General features: G+C 43.1%; 1 protein-coding gene across 1 annotated transcript in view; it reads left to right on the top strand.

The window, feature by feature from the left end:
* CDHR1 (cadherin-related family member 1) overlaps window positions 1-23,416 on the top strand; it is a 47,317-nt gene that overhangs the window by 7,538 nt on the left and 16,363 nt on the right. The window contains exons 3-12 of the mRNA XM_009893052.1: window positions 1,821-1,966; window positions 2,797-2,847; window positions 4,130-4,219; window positions 4,709-4,795; window positions 6,501-6,617; window positions 8,308-8,451; window positions 11,156-11,234; window positions 14,032-14,132; window positions 15,885-16,088; window positions 19,028-19,180. Coding sequence (XP_009891354.1) covers window positions 1,821-1,966; window positions 2,797-2,847; window positions 4,130-4,219; window positions 4,709-4,795; window positions 6,501-6,617; window positions 8,308-8,451; window positions 11,156-11,234; window positions 14,032-14,132; window positions 15,885-16,088; window positions 19,028-19,180 — 1,172 coding nt within the window. The remainder of the gene's footprint in view (window positions 1-1,820; window positions 1,967-2,796; window positions 2,848-4,129; window positions 4,220-4,708; window positions 4,796-6,500; window positions 6,618-8,307; window positions 8,452-11,155; window positions 11,235-14,031; window positions 14,133-15,884; window positions 16,089-19,027; window positions 19,181-23,416) is intronic.

The following is a 23,416-nucleotide window of genomic DNA, read 5'->3' as shown; positions in this document are numbered from 1 at the left end:
CTTTCCCTAATAATTGTGGGGGATCTCAGTTACAGGTGTGTGTTTATTTTCTACTCTGTTTTGTGGGAAAAGTCCAAGAAAAATGTGAAATGCGTTTTGTAGTTTTCTGAATATTTTTGCAACTCTTGACTATTTGTTGGCTGGCTGAGCCAGCTCCTAACAGGGTCTGTGGTTTGTGCTCCTGTGGGCCCATTGGTTTTTGCAGTGTGAACGTTTTTTTGTACAAAGTTGCCCAAATTTTGCCCTCGTTGTTATCATAAGATAGATTACTCATAAGTGAGCACAGATCCCACGTGGCTTGGCATAATCTCTTGCTATGCAAAAAAACAGCCATCACTGCTGATGCCTTGATGTTGCACGTCCATTAAGCCCACTGATCTGTTTGCTTCACATTTTGCATGCCAAGGAATAAGCAAATGAGGAGCAGAGTGTTGCATTGCAAAACTGAGGAAACATTTGAGAAGCTGACCTTGGCAGTGCTGAGGGCAGGACCGCAACCAAAGCTCTGGAGTTAAGCAGAAGCCTATGGGTCTGGTCAGTGGAAAAATGCCACTGCCACTGCAGAGAGGATATGAGAAAAAGGTTATGATTTTTGAGTACAGAACTAAAAATCTCTCAAACTCGGGGTCAGAGTAGCTTAAAACTGGAGTCGTCTGGCTTCCCTTTAACAGTGATCTTTCTTAACTTTATGCTAACTTTCTTAGCAGGGACCCTTCCATTATATCTTTGTGTTCCACACACAGGGAAACTCACTACTAACCCATGAGTCTCTTGGCTGCACCATTTCCAGTGCAGGGAACTTTGTTAGATGTAAAGCAGAGTTTCTGTTCTGAAACTGCAACTTGGATGTCTCAGGTAACTTACCTAAGGCACAGCGGATTGGAAGGAAACACCACCAGTGTTTTATATTTCAGGCTCAGTTAACTGATACTTTTAAAGCGCTTGAAGTTATTTGGGTGAAGATATTAATGCACAGTCAAATGACAGACATAAAAGTTTAAAAAAATAGTACTAATAAACCCTCACCATGTTTTGAAAACGTGGGTGTTATAACTCCCCCAGGAAGTATCACTTCTGATAAACAAAGTCAGTTTACTGGAAAAACTGGCACCAACTTCTCAAATGTTTAAAAATAGAAATAACAATCTCTCTTTCCCCAGCTTGTGAAAGAAATACATTGATGAGTTTAGAGAATTTATTCATTGGTATGAGCATGAGTGGGTGTGTTAAGTAGAGAATTTAATGAGAGGGAGCTAATGAGGGGGAGCAAATTAGGAAAGAAGACTTTTGCATCTATTAGCTCTGAAAGTGGAAAAGTCTGCAAATGTCCTTGCATCTTCTGAGCTTCAGAGCCTGGGTCCAGACCTGTGGGAGCGCTGCCTTCAGCTGCCAGATCCTCTGCCTGCTACTTTGCAATTCTTTTGTTCCCATAGAGCAGAGGTGTGTGAGGGCCTTTTGGTACTTCTGAGATTGTCACCCAGTGGTACAACAGCATGGCTTCTGACTCACCTAGGCTGAGAGTTGGTCAAGAGCTTGTCATCTGTGTAAACACTATGATGTGAACAGTATTGATCTAGGTGCGGTTCCACAGGAAAGGGTTTGAAGTGAGAGAAACCAGCACTGATAATGTCAGGTTAACCAGTAGGTTAAAAAGTGGCAATCAGGACTATTGAACTAGGTACTTATCCATATTTCCCAGTAAGTGGGTTTGATTCACAAAAGCTTTGCCTGCTGCAAGGGAGCTAAGTTCTTAAGGAACATACCAGTGAAATACTGATTGAAGTAACCGCAGGGAAATGGTGTTGAATGCCAATTTTCAGGTACTCATGTGTACACTCTGAATGGAACTGATCCAGAAGGCGATCCTGTGACCTATGGCCTGGCCTATGAAGCTGGATCAAGACGCTACTTTTCTGTTGACAAGACCCTTGGAAATGTTACGCTGATTGAGGAGCTCGACAGAGAGGTACAGTGAAATGGCACCACTCTCTGTGTTCGTGTTGATTTGATCTGTGGCTTTGAGGGACAATGCTAACTTGTTTGCCCCTGAAACATCTAATATACTTTGCAATTTTGAGACATTGTACTTCACCCATCACGTTGTTTTCCAGCTGACTTGCGCCACTGACACTGCTATCAATTTTTTCAGCAGCTGTTTGTCCAGCTTTAGCCAAAAGAGAAGTTTACTCTTTATTCCTATCTTCCCCCAGCCACAACCCATCAAGGGCTTAGGGGCAGTTACAATCCTCTAATCCTCAGACAGGGGACTCTCCTGTCATTAGGAGGAAGTAGAAATTTGTGTAAGCAGTATTCCAGGACACTTCTCTAGTTACATCATAGCCCTTTAGCCTACGTGTAACCATGTTCGGTTAAAGATGTTCCCAGCAATAGTGGCCTAAAGGCAGCTTTATTCTGGGAACACGGGCACTGAACCCTTCATGTCTCTTTTGCAGGGATGGATACACAGTACTTAATAAACCCTTCAAAATACTGTATACTGAGACAGAAAAATGATGAACAAATAGTGCCTTTTTAGGGAGTGATTCTTGAAAAAGATGGCTGATTTTCATTAGCCCTTTACAGGACAACAGGGATTCCCAGACCAACCATCTCTTGAGAGCAGCTACACAAAATCCAAGCAGCCCCATAGCTGGAGCCTCTGAGGCTCTGCTGTGATTGCTTTGTGGTATTAGTTGTTGCTTTCATCTGCCTGCTGAGACACGTTTAAATTTGCAGTCCCTTTTCCACTCAGGGCAAACAGCATCTCTCTAACAAAAGAATTTTCTTGGTTTACAGAAGGAAGATGAGATTGAAGTTATTGTCAGTATTTCAGATGGCCTGAGTACAGTAAGTATTTAATTATGCTGTAGCTTGTCAAACTGTCTGTCCCCACATACATCCTCCTATTAAATTACCTTACAGGGACTATCTCATTTTATCAGAAAGCGTAATCTCATTGGAGTCTTACCTCCTGTTTCGAGAGCCACTGAACTCCCAGTAACTCAGGTCTCACTCCAGCTCCCTGCTCAGCTATTTGAGTATAATTACAATGTAGTGTGCACTGGAAGACTGACTTAGTGGCCTGCAGAATTACAGCAGCTTCCTATGAAGTTTCACTGTCACCTCAGTAGGATTCATACCTAAGAAAGTTCTGGAGGCTTTTAGGAAAAATGCATGACTTTATAGGAACTAGCATTGGACACCCAAGAGCTGACTGTCCCTCCACCCCTGCAATGTTTCTCCAGCATGACATTAAGAAGATTTGCTTAGGCTAATGTGGTGGGGGTTTTCTTGTCTGCTGTTCAATAAAGCTTTGATCACGTCTAATCATTAAGGACTTACCTGAGGCATTGCACAAGCACCCAATCCTAGTTGAACAAATTTCCATGGCGTTTTCAGTTTACGGATGGATGCTGTTGCAGCCAGGATATTAGTCTGCTAATAACAGACCTGGGCCACAAGAGCGGGACCCTCTTACTGTCCACAGGACAGAATAACTCTAGAGCTCTTCCTCCTCTCAAACAAATTAATTGAGATTACTACAACAAATGTTTGGGAGGTGCTAGCATCCTACAGGCACCTCTGTAAACAGGAAATAACAGCATCACATCCACATGTCCACTTGTAAACAACTGGGAAGTTTTATTGGTGAAATATGTTTGCGTCTTTGGAAAGACAGCACGTATTTTGTTCAAGATAGATTGTTATGTATTAGTCACATGCATTTGTACATCCAAATTATGCATGCTATTAACCTAGTGTCATGATATCGAATGAGGCATTAATGAATGCTCTTGGCTATCAGGTATTAACTTTTACAGTCTTTTGTGTATTCTTATAAAATACATCATGGTATCTTGAATGCTATAAAGAAGAATAAAGACTTTTGAAAATTAACCCCAAGCTGTAATTTATAAAGTACTCTGAGACTCCTTATTTACTTTGGAGATAGCTGGGTGTTCTCCACAAAGCAAATTCTTCTTCTGGATTATGGGCTTTTCTGTAGTTTCTTTTATGTGCTCAGTTTTGGTAGTGTAAAGATATTCTATTACAACCTTTGTAGGCACATGAACAGATACATGTTGAAAATCAGCTTGAGTCATAATACGTTCTTTATATTCTACTCCAGGTTTCTGAAAAAGTCAGGATCCTCGTAATGGATGCTAATGATGAGAGCCCAGAGTTCATCAATACACCTTACATAGTCCAAGTCCCAGAGGTTGGTGAAGTTCCTTTGCATACTGGAAGTATAGGATGTAAAGAGGAGCTAGTACGTTTTCAGTAAAATAAGAAGATGTGCAGGTCTAACTTGCACTCTTTTGTTTTGGGGGTTGGGTAGATTTTTAATGTTCACTGCAATAAGTCTGTGGGTACTTGAGGTGTGCTGTTTGGTGGGTAAGCTCCAAGATGTGGGTCACTGGGAGCTTTTAGAATTTACTTCAGTGGGAATAGAATGCACTCTGTCTTAGCTGAGATTTTCTGTCGTTTTTTATTCCAAAAAGTTTTTCTTGCTTCTTGTTCTTCTCCAGTTTCGTCCATTTTTAATCTCTTCCCTCTTTTCTTTCTGCTCTTTGGTTCCCTCAATGCATTTATATTCTTTCTACCATCACTCTCGTTTGTTGCCTTCCCTGCATGCTTATTTTTCATTCCTTGTAACTCACCTGGTTTTCCACTTCTGTGTGACTCTGGTAACTCTTTCTGATCACAGAACACTCCCTCTGGCAGCAGTATCTTTAAGATTGAGGCAGTGGATAGAGACACAGGTTCTGGAGGAAGTATCACCTACTTCTTGCAGGTAAAGTATTACTTGTACCTTCAAAAATCATCTCTCATTTACTGAGGTCTCAGAAATCAGGTTAAAAAAGATTTTGAGGGTTGAGCCTGCTATTAGTGTCTATAGGACCAATTTTGTCCCAGGCACAAGAAAACAAGCATTGACAAAACAGATACTGTCTGATTGCGAGCAGCCGAGTGCAGTCCAGCAGGCAGAAGGAGGAACTGGAGTTGCCACTGTTGCTCCTATGCTTGCCAACAGGACTCCTCGCGGCAGGGCTCTTATTGGCCCTTTCTTTGGAGTAATGGGGGGAGAGCAAGTCTAACTTGCAAACTTGTATGCATACAGGAGTTCTGAAGCATGAAGTAGCTTTCTTTAGAATGCAAAATGCACTGGGAACACAAATGTGCACTTTGGTGTAGCAGGCTGGTGGATAACTGAGACCTGGATCACAGTGTGAAATACAAGGTACTAAGTCTTCTCACTGACAAAGCCATGCCTGCTTGAAACCAGCCTCGGGTTTTGCCCACTGGTGAAGAACAGAAAGGGCTGCGTATTTAAAGCTGAATTTCTGTATTACAGGCTTTCTGTATGCCAAAAGGGCAACTTTTTGCATTACATCCTTCAAATTCCTTCTTCATACAAGCAGCTTCGTCCAGATTAGCTGCAGTTCCCTTATTCAAGAGGCAACAGATAAAAAAAGCAAACAACAAAACTAGTCTGTTGCAATATTTATTTTGGATACAAATATGGAAGCAAGTTGGGAGATATTTACATAGTACTAAAGCTAATCCTGTTAAGAGCTTGGGCATACTGTGAAAGAACACCTTGAGTGCCTTTTTGAAATTTAGTTTTGATTTCACCAATTATGATCCATTTAAAATACAATATGTGCAGGATTCAATTTAGCACAGGGCTTTTTCCAGTAAGCTGATAGACTATGAAGCCAAGGAACAGCAATTTCAAACTTCTATGTCTAGTTGATATGTTTGTGTGCAGAAAGGTTACTAAATCCGTGTATTTGTTGAAAAAATGTTGCCGTGTCTTTTGGCTCAATCTCCGGGAATTCTCAGGTTGCACAGAAAAAAACCTCTCTGAAAGTCTTACGTAGGCAGGTGGTGATGACTGCTGGAAAGGCAAAGATTATCCTCCAGTGGCCATTGTGTATGGATACCCAAATGGAGGTGTGTTTACAGATATCTCCGGTCCAGAAGAATGGAAGGACACATTTTTTTAGGCCTTTTTGGTAATCAGATGTCCTTGAGGCTTTATTTCTATATCCCACAAATCACCAAAACACCACTCTATTGGCCATAATTTGTGCATGCAAACTTCCTGCTTTTTTTTAAGCTAGAACTTTGAAACACTGAGGGATAAGACCTTTTTTCTTCTTCCTTTTCCCCTTGTCTTTTTTTCTGTTAAGCCTCCCTGCCTCCTTCCACACAGTGAACTGTGTTAACCAAAGTTTAGGATTTCACAATGAAATACTAAAAGATTAAAAAAATCTACATCGCAGGTAACTGATTTATTCTGAATAATGAGAGACTTGTGGTTGGTTCATGAATTGTTCATAAACACAGAGAGGTGAAATTCATCAAATACATTATTCACCCAAACCATATCATTATTCTAGTCTTTTCCCTTAGCAGATGAAATAAAAGATGAATCCCTGTGGCAATCTTATTTCCATACCTGTAATCTCTTGCTGTTTCTTCTTTTCTTCTAGAACATCCATTCTAATAAGTTTACAATAGACCGTCACAGTGGTGTCCTGCGCATCAAAACAGGGGTCACCCTGGACTATGAGAAATCAAGAACATATTTTGTTGTCGTCGTAGCCAAGGTATAAAGTTTTATCTGAAACTAGAGGAGGTGGGGCATTGTATTTGAGTAGGACTGATGAGTTCGAATACAAGTGTGACTTAAAGTATTGCTGAAACACACAGCATAGCGTTGAGGCAGCCGAGTCACTACGTCTGTAACATCAGGAGGTGTGGGGGGTAACTTGGAAAAGTGAGGGAGGAAAGGTGACCCCTGTCTGCCGCTGAACAACATCTGGAGGCATTTGGGAGTGGGTTTTCCACGTTTCGCTCAGGCCTCGGTGCCAGGACAGTGAGCCCCACTGCAGAAAGTCACCTCTCTGTTTTGAGAGTCACCTGGAAGTGAAGGGTTGGTGTATGCAGCCCAGCCTTCAAAAAGCATCAGCCTTTGGGCAAATGCAGGTGCCCAGGGCTCCCTCGTGCTGCCCAGGACATGGCCCTACAGCAACAAGGGCAAACCCCTGGCACGTGGGCAGCACGGGTCACAGTCATTAGCCACAGTAAGACACAGGGCACAGCTGGACCCACTGCAGCACAAGTGACAGACTTCTTTTCTGGAAATAACTGTGGATGTTTCTTTCTTTCACTTCTCTGCTGCCTTGTGGCAGGAGCTTATTCAAATCCAGCAAATATTGCTGCACATCCCTTCTTGCCACTGTCATTCTCAGCAGTGCTGCGCCTCTGGCACAGCTGAGGATTCATAACAGGCATTAAAAGTTTCTGGTTTCTGAAGTAACTTCTCTCAGGATCCCGTGGGGACCTGGCACACAGACAGACTTGCATGGGTGGAAAAAGGACGATTTTGCTGCTAGTTATGGGGACTTTGATTTTCTCATGTTTTATGAAAAAGCTACAGATCTTTTTACGTATTTATTTAGCCAGGGTTCATTTGAGGAGAAGTAACAAAATTTGGCTTAAATGCTCCTTTGGGGCAGTAAGGAGGAAAAAAAAAGAGCACATCTTTCTCAAAAAAATGGAATTTTTAGAATTGGTACAGCAGACATGCTGAACAATTCACACTCCTATACACCAGCATGACTACTGACCTCCAGCCAGTGCCCTGAGACTGAGGGTGTTAAAAGCTTCTGAAATTGCGAGTCATCTTTCTAATTGGCTCTGCTGTATGAGTAGCACAGAGTTGATTGCAGTCAGGCCCCCAGAGACTGTTTATACACTGTGGCTATCTAACAGTTCTGGGCTGCACAGCTCCTCCGTGCTTTCACTTCATCACGGAAGAGTTCCTAGGAGACTTTGATCATGTGCACTGTTTAATTTCCCCCTAGAAATGCACTACCTTGCTATTATGCATTGTCTTGTGTTTATGACAAGACTATATGTGGGATGGAAAGCTGTAGATCTTAGTCGCTAACATTTTGCATCAGTTTCTAGCATTCTTTTTTCCTGACAAAAAACGTGAATTCCCTGTCTCCTGTGTTGTTGATAAAAGATCATGTATGACTGCATATATTGGCACAACCACTTTTAATATAAGAAATTACTTCTGAGACATTGCAAGCTGTCTTCCTAATCAGAGAGGGAGCAGGACAAATGGAAGAGAGAAGGGAATAGGGCAGCAGAGATTAATCTATGTGTTGAGAGAGAGATGGGATTCCTGGAACTGTGCTGCTGAAAGCTCATGAGGTGCATGCAGTGCCAGAAGCTGATTTGCGGACACGTTTCAGCAGAGGGATCTGATGATGACTTCTCTTCTAGGATGGTGGTGGGAAGCTCAGGGGAGACAACAAAGTGTTTTCAGCCACAACAACAGTTACCGTCAATGTGGAGGATGTTCAGGACACTCCTCCCATGTTCATCGGGACTCCCTACTATGGATATGTCTATGAGGATACACTCGCAGTAAGTGTTGGTTTTCACCTGTAGGAGAATAAGTGCAATTTTTCACATCTCAGTCAAGATGGCCCTATGTTTTCTAGCACAGGCTTTATTGGGAACTGGGACCTAAGCTCTGATGTGACTCCTAGAAGAAATGAGCTGACCAAGTCTCAAACTTGTTCTTATTTACATCCATTGCAAATTTGCCATGCAAGGCTTCCTGTTGCTGTCATTACAGTCAAAAAGGATTCTGCCCATTTATGTTGCTCTAAGCCCAGACGGTGGCTAAAAGCTCTTTTGTAGCTGAGACCAGCAGAGGCACTTGGCTGAAGGTTTAAGCAGGTTGCCAGTTACACACCACCTGCACACACCACACTAGAAGCCTTTGTGTGTTTGTGTGCTGTGTGGTCTCACTGTGCTTTTATCTGCTAACTGATCGGTCTAGTACCAACAGCTGGTTGTGCAAGGTATGGGGAGAATTTATGCCCAAATGTTCTAGGCTCTGTGCCGTTCCCATGGATACCACCTGGGGAGAGGCAATCCTGACATCCTCAAAATGCAGGATACTTTCTGCTCAATGATGGCTAGATGGGCAGAATAGGCCAGGAAGTCCTCCCAGGCCTAAAACACACCAGGTTATCAAGCAAGAAGGGACGTACTTAGGACAGCCACTTACACGTGGGGACACTGCATTTTTCAGCATGTGTCTGCTGCTAAAGGTACTACAGAATCCAAGAAGTACACTGAGCTCCTGGCTGCACCGTCACCTCAGAAATGCCTAATCACAGATTTGCTTAAAAGGGGAGTATACTGCCTAGCAAATCAGTTTATTATATCCACCATGATGCTTTCAGCCCCTTATTATTCTTGAAGCTACAAACTAATGAATTTTCTCTATATCTAACCAGTGGCATGATAGCATGTATGGATCAGCTTTCACCCTGGTACATAAGAATTAATTAAAATTTTCTTCATACATAGGATGAGAAATGGTACCTACTCATGAAATTACCCAACATTAGACTACTGATCTTTTTGGCAGTGTGACTGCACATTGTTCACCTGATCTTCCCTTGCATTTCAGGAAAAAGTGTGTCTTCACTTTCTGTCCAGAGCTCCGATGTACACTGCAGCCCTTGCGTGACTGTATATTGCAGTTCAGTGCATAGGCTGTTACATTTCAGCGGGGTAGAAAAGTAATGCTTGTGTACTTCGCAGATGTTTGGAATTAATGATATTATGTATATTGATTTATTCTGCATAGTTGTGTATAGATCTTGAAATAACTATCAGGTGCACACAGGAGTTAGTGTTTACCATGGAAATGGGAGTCAATAAATGTTAATTACATCCAGCCTGAGCTCATAACTTATACCATTATGATATTATAATGATGGAAGCACGAATCGGTCCTTCCCAGTGTAGGTTTTGCTATTAGGATGAGCTCCGCAAAGAGAGACGCACTAGCTGATTTTAGTGTTGTTTACATGTTTGGTGTTAATTTTGTAAACTTGCCTCTTTTCTCCTTGGTGGAGTTGTCAGGCTTTACAAGTACTCTGTCACCTTCAAAGGGACTGCACTGCATTTTGCCCGGTAGGCAGATTTTATTGCAGCTTCCAGCATAAATGATAATAAATACAGCTCTATATTTCCAGTTTCTCTAACAGAACCTCGCTCTTGCTTGAAAAATTCATTCAAGGGTTATCATGAAAATGTTCCTTGTTGCCATTTGTGATTGACTGACAGTTACTTCAATGTTCCTTGTTTTGCAGCCCCAAACAGTAACGCTTTAGTTGAGTGGACTAAATTGTACATCTCGTTGCCAGTTGGGTGAGCATTTTCATGCTGACGGTCATCATCCCTCTGAGCTGACAGGAGCAGTCACACGAGCAAATGGTCTCCAGTACACAAGTTCTGTACATGTGGCCTATGGCCATGTTACTTGCACAGAAAGAAAAACAGTGAAGGTTTAAGGACAGTTAAATCACCATAATTTTCATCACTACTTTATGCCCTAAGTGTTCTGTGGGCCAAGTTACTTTGTGATCCCCTATTTGCTTTTGCTGCCTGTCTGAACTTAATTAGGTTGGACCAAAATGACCTGATGCAGCTGCCTGTGTCTCAGCACACCATGGCCATGGGGCACGCAGCGATGCCAGGAGCCTACACAGAGGCCATCTTGGTAGTGACCCAAACTAAACCTCACATTTCAGATTGGTTGCTCCAAATCCTCTGTCCCAGTCTGTGGCTCAGGGTAGGTGTCCCTGGTCACAGCTGGGACTCCTGGGGTAGCTGAGGGCCACAGGTTGCTCTGCTGTTGGTGCAGGCAGCAGCATGGCACTGGCCACAGAGTAGCAATGGCAGGTCACACAGCAGGGCCATAGGGAGTGAGCAGCAGTGGGGGCGTCCCCACTTTTTATGGAGGTACAGAGCGTGTGCTGCAACATCACTGGGAACAACTGAAACTATCGACGTAGGAATGATACACGGTTGGTCCCAGGAGCAGCATTCAGCTCCTGCTCTGCAAAGCCAAGCACTGATTTTTTTCTGGCTGGGAATCCATGGCCCTTGCTGTGTTCCCCACACAGCACAAGCAAAAGTGCCCACTCTCCCCTCCCGCACCTCACTGCAGAAAGGCTGACAGAAGTTCGGTTTATTAATACGCAGTTGCGATTTCAACTGCTCTTTGATCTCAGCACACAGACTGTGATTTCCCGTTTCTCCCCAGGGCTCTGAGGTCCTTACTGTTGTTGCTCTTGATGGAGACAGAGGAAAGCCTAACACTATTCATTACCGCATCGTGAATGGTGAGTAGACTTGTTTTGTGTGAAATCTGAAGGGCCGTCGAAACTAGATCTGACATTAAATTAGAATGGGATATGCTAGGGTTTAATAAAGCTGAGACAAACTCTAATGAAATAATGTCAGGTACCTCAAGCAACACCAGGGCCCTGTCTACCAGAGAACAGTCAAGATACGACTCACTGAGTTTTAGTATCCGCTTCACAGAACTACGCTTGGAGTTGTTAATGTTGCTGATTTGTTAGGCATCAGTAGCCTGATTGTCATTTCAGAAAGTGTAGAGGGAGATGCATTCACTGCTATTGAGCGTCTCTATCATTTAATTTGGGAGGCAAGAGAATGTATTGGGAGACCCAGACGTGGTATTTAGAAGGATATTGTTATTAAAATTGTGATTAAAGTGGCTGAACGGCCAAACCTCTGGTATCTTGGAAGAAATTATATTTACCAGTGAAGAGACACTACTGTACACTGCACTGGAAGAAAGTAGATGTTATCAGAAGATTAATGCTTTTCATCAGCTATTCTGAGAGTGTCTGTCGCATGTCTTTTAATAGCATAAATGTGAGACTTAGCTGAATTGATGATTCATTAGCTGGTGAAGTCAACAACTTAGCTCAACTAAACTCCAAACTACAACTTTAGTTTTGTTTGATTCTCTCTTCTTCCAAAACAAGGCTTCCATGGCAACTGGGCAGCCCAATTCCCAGGTGTGAGAGATCCCAAAATTTCCTAAGAGAAATCTGAGGTGTAGTTGCAGAGCTATGCAGTCAGTTCTGCATTGTGTTACATGATCTAAACAGCAAGGTCGAGAGAGGACAGAGAGGGTTGCAACTGAGGTTTTTGCCTTGATGTGAGAATAAATGGGAAATGGGGAGAGGTTAAAAGGAAGGTGAAGAATGAGGAATAAAAACAAATAAGTGGTAGGAAAATATGCTAGACAAAGGAGAAATTGAGTAAGGAGAATAAGTGAAGGCAGATGAACCAGGGAAAATGTCAGAGGGAAATAGGATTAATGAGGAAAGATATTGGATTTCCAAAGAAAATACGGGAGGACCAAAAAGGTGCTATTAGAGTGGAAAATGAAGAGAAAAGGAGATGACAGATAAGTAGCACAAGATACAACTTAATGGAGAGCAGACTTTCCTCATGCACATTAACACAGGATTTTTTTGGCATGAAATGGAAAAGAGGGGAAGGGAATATGATTTTAGTGCATATAAAGTTGAAGAAATAGATAGAGAACAAAAGATGACAACAGATTTCTGCCCCTGCACCTCAGACCATGGCTGTGACAAGCCATTATCCCGATACCTGCAGGCTGGGTTGTCAAAGGATGAGAAAATGCTAATAGCAAAAAGGAAATTATTTATTATTTATAAGCATTTTTTGTCTGGGGAGTGTGGGATAATTTTAGAAAATACTCCAATCCTCTGAATATGCTGTACAAAAGAACAGACATAATGCTACATACTCTGAGTTACCAATTTCCCTGTGGTAACTAGACAATAACATGAAGTATGGTGGCTTGAAACGACTATTGACTTAAACTTCTTCTCAGTCAGGATGTACTTCCCAGGACAATGTATCTTAAGAATTGACCATTGTATGGGTTGATATCTGTTCAATGTTGTGTCTAGAGTACTTCAATGAAGTTGCAGTTATTGCAGGTATTGGCAAAAGGGGATACTATCAGATGGTTTAAAAATCAGCATTGGAATCGAGTTAGGGAAAAAGAAAAATGACTGAACTTTCAGGTCATCATCCTTTATTTCTGAAGGCTTGATCTCCTTCATTGTGAGGGTTTTCCTCTTTTCCTTTCAATAGTAGGCTCTGCCACAATGTGTAGGTTGTGGCCGATACCGCACATGAGGCAGCATACAGAGGTGACTGTAGCCCCTCGGCAGAGCAGGGCCCCCTGAGCGTCAGCTGGTCCCCTCCCTGGGCAGCAGCCTGCTGTGGGCCATGGCGGCGAGATGGGTGCAGACATCGTGATGAGACACCGCTGCATTTCTGCAAGCTGGGATTTGCCTCAGCACAAGTTCACCCAGTCTCAAGAGACTGCGGCCCTGTAACTGACCTTCTGTTGAGATCAATGGCAGTTAGGTCAGGGGTAGCAAAGTCAGCCAGCAGCCCTGTCCTGCCTGCGTCAGACTCTGCCACAATGCGAACAGCCTGGGTTTTACCCCAGATCCTCCCAAATCCCTTTTTGTTCAGGACCGCCTTGCAAGAGGCTGAGAGTTTTTTAACAACTGAATGTCTAAGGCCGGAAGATGCTTCTCCAGAGATGCTCTCTGCAGAAAGAGCGACTGTGTTTATTTCAGGCAGATTGTCAGACTTCTCACCTTAACTGATATTAGTGAGAGAAATGTTCTTGTTTCTCAGAGACTTAATTATGCATTTGCTAATTAAAATGAGGAATGTCTATTTTTGTCTAAACCAGCATATAAAGAAGACAGCATAATACAAATGAATACCAAATTTGCATGCCTAGTTGCTGAAGCTTGTTGGGAACTCGACCAGGGTGGGAAGAGGAAAGTGAGGGCAGCTGCCCATAGGGGCAGAGCTCCACTGAGCCGTTCCTAGGGGAGGAAACCCTTTTTGGCCTTCATCTGTGTTTTCGTCTCACTGTGACCAGACATAGAAATGCTTCATTTTTGAAAAGCTGCTTCAGATCTGCTAATAGATATGGATACACATATGGACAAAGATATGCTTAATGAAGTGTATGGTTGATTGCTCATGCTTGTTCAGAAAAAAGGGAGTGTGGCATGTAACTAGAGTATCTTGGTTTTATTGCAGGAAGTGAAGGTTCATTTGAAATCGGCAACACAACTGGAGCCATTTCTGTTATAAAAAGCCCAAATCAGCTCAAGAAAGAAGTGTATGAACTAAAAGTTCAGGTATGTTCACCTGGAGACTGTTAGTCTTAAATGCCATAAGCAGGCATGATTGTCTAAAAGAGCTATACTTATAGCTGACTTTACCTGTTTCAGAAACTGCCTCCTATATTTGAGCACAGTGCCAGATAGTATGAAACAGAAAAAACTACTTTTGTTCCTTGGGATATTTAGTGTCTCAAATTCCTTCTTCCAAAAGAAGTCATCTGGTCCTAATTTTGTCTCTGAGTCTACAGAATCAACATCCTTTACAGTATGTAGATAACTGTTCTCTGTGTTTTCAGAGTTTATTGCTAAACTGGGAATTAATATCTTGTAACCTCTATGTGATGAGATAGGTAACTGTCAAATCTATGATTAATAATAGGACTGGGGTAGATGATGCAACGTCATATCAGTATCCACTCCTGAAGCATTGATCAGCCACATACAAATACGTGCTAACACCTTGATAAGCTAGTATCAGTGCAACAGGCTGCATTATTTAAAGCAGTTTCTAAAGACTAAGGGTTTAAAAATGTAGAGTTAAATTGTGAAGACTATATCCATTTTCTTCAGCAAATGTATATTACAACCACAAGAGTTTGTCATGATAAGGACAATATTGTCTAAAGGCAGCTTTGAGACCTTGCACACTGCCAGAACCAGTGGAGCATCTCCAAGGACACTTGCTCGTTAGTGGGCTCAAGCAGCTTGCTCAGTCTGGGACATCACAGAGCTCCCATTGTCTGAGTTAAACTCGGGCACCATTTCTTCCCCTAATCTCTCCAGTTTACTGCAGTCTGCTAGTGCTTCCCAGATACAGGATTAGTTAAGCCCTTGCAAGCTTTTCTGATCGCCTAGTTATATCTCTGGAGACCTGGAGCTCATGCAGGCTACAAACTCTGCCTGAGGAACCAAAAGGGTGTTGTATTACCCAGAGTAGGTGGTGACAGGCACCTCAGTTACCAGACTAGCATCTTCAGGAAATTTAGCAGTCTAGTGCCTGTGGTTTTGAGCCCTTTGAGCAAAAAAAAAAAAAGCACGTTAGAGATATCTGTTTTGTTACAAAAACCCCAGCTGGTGTTTCTGTCCTGAGAGAAGAGGCATCTTAGATTCAATCCAGCAAATCAGGCTGCATGTTGGAATTGCTGAAACACAGACAGATTTTATCTTTCAGTTCAGAAAAATGCCGGCTAGGTTTGCTTGTCTGTCCAAACTATATCCGGTTTATATTAAGCTCATCTAGACAGCAAAACAGAATTGTAAACTAGAGAATAAATCTCAAAACAAAAGAGTGTCACTTTTCTTTTTCAAACATCTGCCTAAATACTACAAGTACAGTTTTTCTCACAGAGTTTTCAAGGCTGCAGTCCTTGCAGCGTGAAAATCAACTACCTGTGGTACCACAGCAAATTTAAAGATTGTCTTCCTTTCCTATTCTGTCAACACTTTGGGCAGGCAATTATCTTGCCTCTATTAGATTTTCTGTCGTTAGAGAACTGTTTTCACCTAGGGTGAGTTACTAAGCTCACAAAATGAGGAGGAGAATTTTTTCACTGGGGTTTTATTGGGACTGGTTTATTACCATAATCTTCTAATCATCATAAACTTCAGTGTGAAATGGACTGAGATTTCTAGAGAAATATAAGGCTGTGAATCTTCGTACAAGTTAGTATGTTAGGGTGATTTGTACATGCAGAACGATACCTGAACATGGAACTGAGGAAAGACAGTATACCCTCATCATTCTTCTCTCTCTCCTGCCTGCTGCAGGCATCAGAAGTCAGTCAGGAAGGTGACCTCTCAGTGCACGCTTTTGCCATGGTGACTATACGGGTGGTCGACCTGAACAACCATCCACCAACATTCTACGGAGAAAATGGTCTTCAGAACAGATTTGAACTGACCATGTACGAGCATCCCCCAGAGGGTGAAATCTTGAGGGGACTGAAGATTACAGTCAATGATTCAGATCAGGTAAATGGAAATTATATGGACTTTCAGTTTTCCTGCCCTATTTTCCCGAAGACTAGAAAAAGTTATCAGGTGGGGAAATGTCATTTTAGGAACTCAACTATTTCACCTGCATTCCCCAAAAGCCTAGAGCAGACAAAGTAGTTGTAGGGTCCGTTAACACAAAGAGTTTGGACCCAGAAGTATACTTCATCTGTCATATACTGTTATGTCAATAAGAAGGGTGGTCCTAAAGCTGCAGCGCGTTTCTTGTGGCGACTAAAGTTGAACAGTCCTTATGAACTTCCCCTAACTATTGGTTACATTCAGTTGTTGTCAGTGTAATGTCCGAGAATGTACTCCCTTTGGAGATTTACTACAGTTTCTAATCACTTTAGTAAGTCCAAGTGCAATTGCTGTCCATATCTTCTCAGCCTCTCCTGGAAACAATACAGTCTGTACTCTTACATTGGTTTTATTACAATATATTATCCTTCTGGCCCTTATCTTACAGCGAGAGTCTGCAATGCATGCTTTGAGAAATTGTTCCCACTGGAGTGATATTTTTAGGTAATCTTAAAAATTATGCCAGAGCCAAACTAACTCTAACCAGATAAAGGAAAAGGAAAGAAGACTCCATCCATCTCAGCCTGCTATCTAACTGACCTGTGATGCCCGTAGATACTATGGTGATGGTTGCTATAGGGATCCCTAAGCTAAATACTGCATGAATGGCATCCATCTGAGTTAGCCTGAGGTTAGGTAGTGACAAGAGAAAAGCTTAATGCATCTGAGAACTGTATTACTATTGAAAAGAGTGCTCTTACATAACTGTGCTCAGTATTGTGCTGGTTTGACTGTATTGTACTCCATCAAACCCACTAGCTTCTTCCCCCTCCCTCCTGCTGCTCTGCAGCAAGCAGATAAATGACTGCTTTCAAAGTCTATCCTGCTGTTGTCGCAGGGGATGTTGCTGCAGAAGGAAAGAAACAAAACCCATCTTTTCTATTTTGAGACAAAATATATACATATCATATGTAGGCTGACAAAATATTCAAGCTGCAAGTTAGGCTATAAAATAAGCAGAAAACATTGCTAAATACACTGTATAGATTTCTCAAGAAGCTTCCCAGTACAGTAAGACATCACTCTGGGGGGGTTGGGTTGCTTTTCTTTTAAGGCATAGAATGCCATGTTTTCCCTTCCGCACAAGAGGACTATATAGAGAAGAAAATGAAACGTATGTCTCTTTCCATCACAGCCATTAGTGACTCTTTCTTTTGGGGGAGTGGATGATACACGTGAGGAGGAGGAAGCTGTGGGCAAGGTCTGTTTTAGGCCTACAGTTTGATGGAAATGCCATCTTTACTTGCAAGAACGTTATGCAGAAATTTCTGCCCCAGCCCTCTTCATCCAACAGGTACAGCTTAGGGCTCAGTGCTGTTCTTCCTTCAGTCATTCATGTGTCCCGTGGCTGACTGCGTGGAGACATGCAGCAGCATGGCTTGCTCCGAGCAGATCTGGGTTCGGCGGACATCACTGCCAGAAATCGCTCAGCCGTTGGAGGGAGGCAGTTCTCTCCCCTCCCCACGCCACTGTCCTTCCAGGCATGTACAGTCCCAAGAGCAGTGGACTTTGTATGGTCAGCCGTTCCACTTTCCCCATCAGCGCTATTTTCCATAGTCCAGCAGCTCTGGCTTTGTGTGTTTGGCTTTACTACCCAACAAAAGAGAGCCTGTTGTCATCTGCGTAGCTGTGGGGGTTTGTATGACCGAACAACGCAGACCACTGAGTTTGGATCCAAGATCATTCTGGTTCCCTTGGGGGACTACTGCTGAATACTTTTCCTTTTGACACAAGTTAGAGTTGCAGCAAGAACTGCTCATAACAAGTCCTCCAGGGATGCAGCTGAAAGTGGAGTTATCCTGTATGAAAGTTATTATTAGAAATTCTTCATCTCAGGATTCTTGCTAGAGGGAGAACATGGCACCAGCCAGGCAGTGAATGTGGCTGGTTGTCACAGTGTAACTGTGACATTGTTTGAGAAATTGATGAACTCGGAGAGCTGGTTAAATGGGTTCAGCTCATTTTCATGCCTCTCTGGTAAGGCAGAAATAGGAGAATCCCCATTTCATCTTTTTTCTTCCATGCTCCAGTTTGGTTTAAAAGAATTGGTCTGTCCGTCTGGCTCTGGCTTACTCTTCCCATCTCACACACAAGTGGTGATAACCTTCTAGATGTTGCTGCTTCCCATGTCCTCTCCTGCTAGAAGGTGTATCTATATTATGGGATTTGGCTTCTTACTTCACCTGGAGTTGTCAAACATGTGTCATATTTCATCCTGCACAAGTGGAGCTCCTCTCTCCTCCCAAGTGCATCAACTTCCAAAAAATTCAGTGGCTGTAACTCTGGGCTAGCTTAACCCAGTCAGTGCAAACCACGGAGTACCACCTCTGTAACTGCATATCTTTGTGGCTCTGCATCACTATGCCCGGCTGTGAGCTCTTAGGACACAGGTTGGGTTTTTGAGGGGTCCATTGTCCTGACTCAGTTCAGTTGTCTTTCCTTGGCAGGAACCAGGAGGAGGCAGGACTTGCCTGCTGATGTGCACACGGTGTCATCTCTGTCACCGTGCGCGGAGTGTGTGGTGCGAAGCCCAAGGCTGCTTGCCACAGGAGTCCCTCTCAGCCAGTTCTGGTGCAGGGTTTTTTCCATTATGACTGAAAGAATAACCAAGCTTGTCAATCTATTTTAAGAAAAGCTGTGTCCGTCTTGTGACCAGGGCTGGAGGGATTATAATAAGTAAGCTTCTTAGCAGTCTCTTGCCCAGAGGATGGAGAGCAGAAGGCTCTCAGCAGTAAGACTCATTCTAATTTTATACAGTGTGAAGAAACCGAGCCAATATAGGCTGTAAGAATTGCACAGTTCACTGAAAACAACACTATATCTGCTTTTATTCACAGGGAGCCAATGCTAAATTCAACCTCCGTCTTGTTGGACCTGGTGGCATCTTCCGAGTGGTTCCCCAAACTGTCCTGAATGAGGCTCAGGTTACAATAATAGTGGAAAATTCTGCTGCTATTGACTATGAAAAATTCAAGGTGTTAACCTTCAAGGTACTTCTGCTTTCTGGGTCCTCTCTCCCTGTGTATATGATATGTGTATGATGGCTTAAGTATCTGATGGGATTTACCTTCTTAATCCACCTGGAGCTGTCTGATGCATTGTCAGTCCATGTAAGGGAAACTAATTTCTGCCCCTAGTTCATCAACTTTCAAAGGTTTAATGGATGCATCTGTGGGCTAATTAGTCCAGTCAGTGCAAAATCTTGAGTATTATCTCTCTGTGGAAGCTGCACGTATTGGTGGATCTGAGTCATTCCAGACTGAACCCTAAGGGTTATTTCTGCTCTTACAACAATAAATTCACAGGGTGAAATACTAATTTCTCTGGAGCCAGAACTTTACCTGCTTAGTCCCAAGTAATTTGGTTCATGATCGTGCTTTTGAGCGTTGACAGGCTGAAGACCCCGGCTGACTGGATGACAATTTCCCAAAATTGCTCCCTTCCTTTGTCAGAGTGTATCTGTCTATATCGCCTTTTGCAAATCAATCTAAGGCCATCTCACCCATGCTGGAAGCCAGCCATGCAAGAACCAGTCTTCATCCAAAAGCTGGACCCTTGCATTATCACTTTCCCTGATGGATTCGTGGCTCATCAACAACATAATTAAGTAGTCTGGTTTTGTGTCAGCTGCCTCTGAACGTGGGTATACATGGTTCAGTTCTGACTCCAAAGAATGGCATAGACAATTTCTGTAATCATTAAAAAAAAAAAAAATGCCAAAACTGTCTATCTGAATACTAACATATGCTAGTTTTGATTTTGTATAGAAAGTGGCGTTTTTAGCTCAGTCCAGAAGCCAACTTCCTGGATTTTGTTCTCACCGTTGCTACATGGTTTGCTTTGTGTCCTTTAGCAAGTTATTTCACTGCAGTATGGCTCATGCCTCCTCTTGTAATGTTCCTTAGTCATTTTGAGCTTCATAGGTTATAGATGCTACAAAAATATGAGGCATCATTACTGTATTAAAATGGAAGAGTCTGAAAGGACTATAAAGTGCTACCGAAACTAATTATAATAAGCACACATTTATTCAGGTTAAACTACCAAAAGACCAGTAAAGAAGTTACACATGGCCTCCTCATGAATACTAATAGAAATCAAAGTAGTTAATGTGATTGCCATGAACAGTGAAAGAATTAATTACCAGGAAAAAAGGATATTTTTTTTTTTTTTTAGCTTAAGCAGTTACTCACTTTTTTTGGAGGATGAAATTATTTCCACTGGAGAAAGACCATAAGGCTTTGCTAAAAATACAGAGCCTTTGTCTAGATTCCAAATGAAGAAGGTGCAGCTGGATGATATTGTAGTAATATATGGCAGCAAATACTTTATAAAGACCTCATTACTGTCTCCATTTCCCTGAAAAGTTCAAATTGCTTTCTACCCAGATTTAGTTGCCAATGTAGTCATTCTAGTTAGAATTTTGGATGCAATATATTCTTATTTCTATTTAACGTGTATCCCACAGCAGCTTTGAGAAGCTGGTTTTTGTTTTTTTTTCTTTCTGTAAGCAATGATCTCTCTCCTCTGGTTTGTTATTGAATGGTAAAATGTCAGAGAGGAATTAAAGCTAATTTGACTGGGAGGTGCACTGAAAAACTACCTAAAGTAAAGCCTACTAGAGAAAATCTATCTTCTGGTTAGAACTGGCTCTTAAATGCAGTTGGCAGTCAGGACTTCCTTCATTTTCAGCTTTCCGAGAGCTAAAGTGGGTTTCCCAAGGTATGGCAGCTGTGGTAATTTGTACCCCTCCAGCCTGGCCTCTTAGATCTCAAGTCCCTCTGCCACAGGGGCCAGATGTTGCTGTCCTCACCTTGTCATGGGCTGACATGCTTTGGGGCCAAACTTCCTGCCTTCAGCTCCAAGTACATCCCACCTTGACAGGAGCCTGTAGCTACCCCGCCTTGCATTCTGCACACACTCACATCTCCTGCAGAGCAGGACCAGATGAGGCTGCCATTATCTTCAGTTGCCAAAATCAGACTCTGTTTTAAAAATCTGCCTGCCGCTTTTAAGATTATATCTCCGTTTCCTTTTCTGGCACTTGTATTAATTGTTGATACGTAGTCCTGTGAAGTAATAGTTTTATGCTATTTTTTTTTTCTTTCTCTGCATAAAGCAACCAGTACAGCTCTGCACAGGGCATTGCAGGCAAGTAAGCTGACAAAAATCCCTCCCGGAAGGAAGGTTTTGTCAGCATGTTGACATAGCTGGACTATGGCTGCTAAAAGGAGATGGAATAAAAAATGAATGTAGAAAAAAAAAAAAGGAAAAATAGAAAGCCCTCATGAGGTATTCTGAGATGGGCTGATTCCAGCAGCAAAGATTATTTCACTGCAGATGTTATAACATAGTTACAGCTCCACGTGCACAATAAGCAATAAGATTTTATCTCTGTGCTGCTTTAGGAGCTGAGATAGCTCATGAGCAGGTTTTTGCTGATGTTTGTATGACTGTCCCTTCAAAAATTTCTTTTGCTGTAACACTGTCCGAGACTCCCAAGCACAAAAGTTAGCACAGACACGCAGTGACCAAACTCCCCTTTTAGAACAGATGTGTCCTATAGTAATTACGAGCAATCCTTCAAGATTAATTTCTTCAAGAACCCGTTCACTGTTTATTTCCAACCATCATAAATGTTCACACAGCAGGAACAGCTCCAGGACATGATGCTGAGATAGCCTCTTCCCTGCCTACTTAAACTGTTCCTCTCCCTCCCCAAACCCTGTCACCTGCAGGTGACACAAACCTCTCCGAATCTAGCAGAGCAGGGATGTGAACACAGTGTGTACCCCGCATCTGGTCAGCGGTGCCACTGCTGGCGTGCACCACGTGCCACCTGCCCCATGGGGAGCTGGGACATGGCGGGAGAGAGGGCGAGTACCCGGCGAGCGGCACGGGAAGGATGAGCTCCCACAGCCCTCCTTTTGGCCAGGTTCTGTGCCGACAGAGCAGGACACACTGTGGCAGCCCCGCTCCACCTTCCAAAGCTCAAGCTCGCTTAGGCGTTCATCCTGCTTGAGGGAGCTCCTGGGACATATGTGTACTGGGAGTTAAAACTCATGGAGCCAGATTTTTCAGTTAAGCCTCTCATATCTCAGTTAAATGTCCTGCTTACTAATCTCTTAGTGGTGTCTTGTGCTCACTAGGTTTCTGGAGCCCTTCAGCTTTGTGTTAACCAGGTCTGTGCTCACACATGAAAACCAAATGGTTGACCGTATGTGTTGGTCATTTGGATTCAGCCCTTACAGAGCCCAAGACTGATGTCCTAGTGCTGATTCTGTGTGATGCAGCCATCATCAGGGACCAGACGTCTGGGCTGAAGGCTGTTGCTCAGTGTCTCTCAGTACCTGTTGCTGAAACTGCTCTTTCTTGCTCAGTCGCACGCTGCCTGAGCTGCTCTACCAGCTCAGGCTTCATACTGACATTCCCCTAATCTACTGAGGAGCAAACAGAGACACAGTAGAAACACTGCTGCTATTTTGTGTTAGGCTAAGAATAAGAGAGAAAACATGCGGTGCTAAGTAGCTGAAGTCCTGTGGAAAAGTGCTTGTCTGAGACTTTGGCAGTAACTTACCAAATACTTGCTCAGGTCTGTTCCCAAGCAGGGATCTGAGAGCTCCCTGCTGCCTACTGAGAACTGCCACACACCAGATGCCTGTGTTATCCTCTTCCTTCTCCGTGGTGGCTGCTCTTCCCTGCTTCAATTAGCTGTACATTAAGGGGCAATGTGAGAAACCAACTTGCTAACCCAGCGGTGCCATCCCTCAGCTGAGGGATGAGATAGGCATGTACTCGTGTTAAGCTCTGCTGACAGCCAGGCAGAAGATCCATGCCGCTGGCTTGTCCCCATCCCGGGTCTTGCTGTACGTGGCTGCCTACCCTTTCACATCAGCAGAATTATGAGATTGTGTTATGGCAGAGCTCTCTGTTCCTCCTTGGAGACAGTGAGGCAATTCAAAAGTCCCGGTGGGTATCTGATAGAAGTCCTAATCAGCATGAGGCAGCGAGAGTAGAGTCCCAAGAAGCCTGGTGGTAGGAGTCCTCACAAACTTGGTGAAATGAGATTCTGCTGATCCCTGACCGTCATGCATTTGGGGCGGGGGTACTGCTGCTTTCAAACATCCCAGGGCACTGGTTCTCTTGTCTCTTCACCCTGCTTGGTGCAGTTTGTTGCCCTGACTTCTTTCCTGATAAAGAACTTATGCTTCCTCTGCAAAGGATCA

The sequence above is a fragment of the Charadrius vociferus genome, unplaced genomic scaffold (assembly GCF_000708025.1).
Source record: "Charadrius vociferus isolate BGI_N301 unplaced genomic scaffold, ASM70802v2 scaffold429, whole genome shotgun sequence".
Lineage (NCBI taxonomy): Eukaryota > Metazoa > Chordata > Aves > Charadriiformes > Charadriidae > Charadrius > Charadrius vociferus.
Note: the sequence above shows the minus strand (reverse complement) of the source record. Positions and strands in the feature narration are given on the sequence as shown.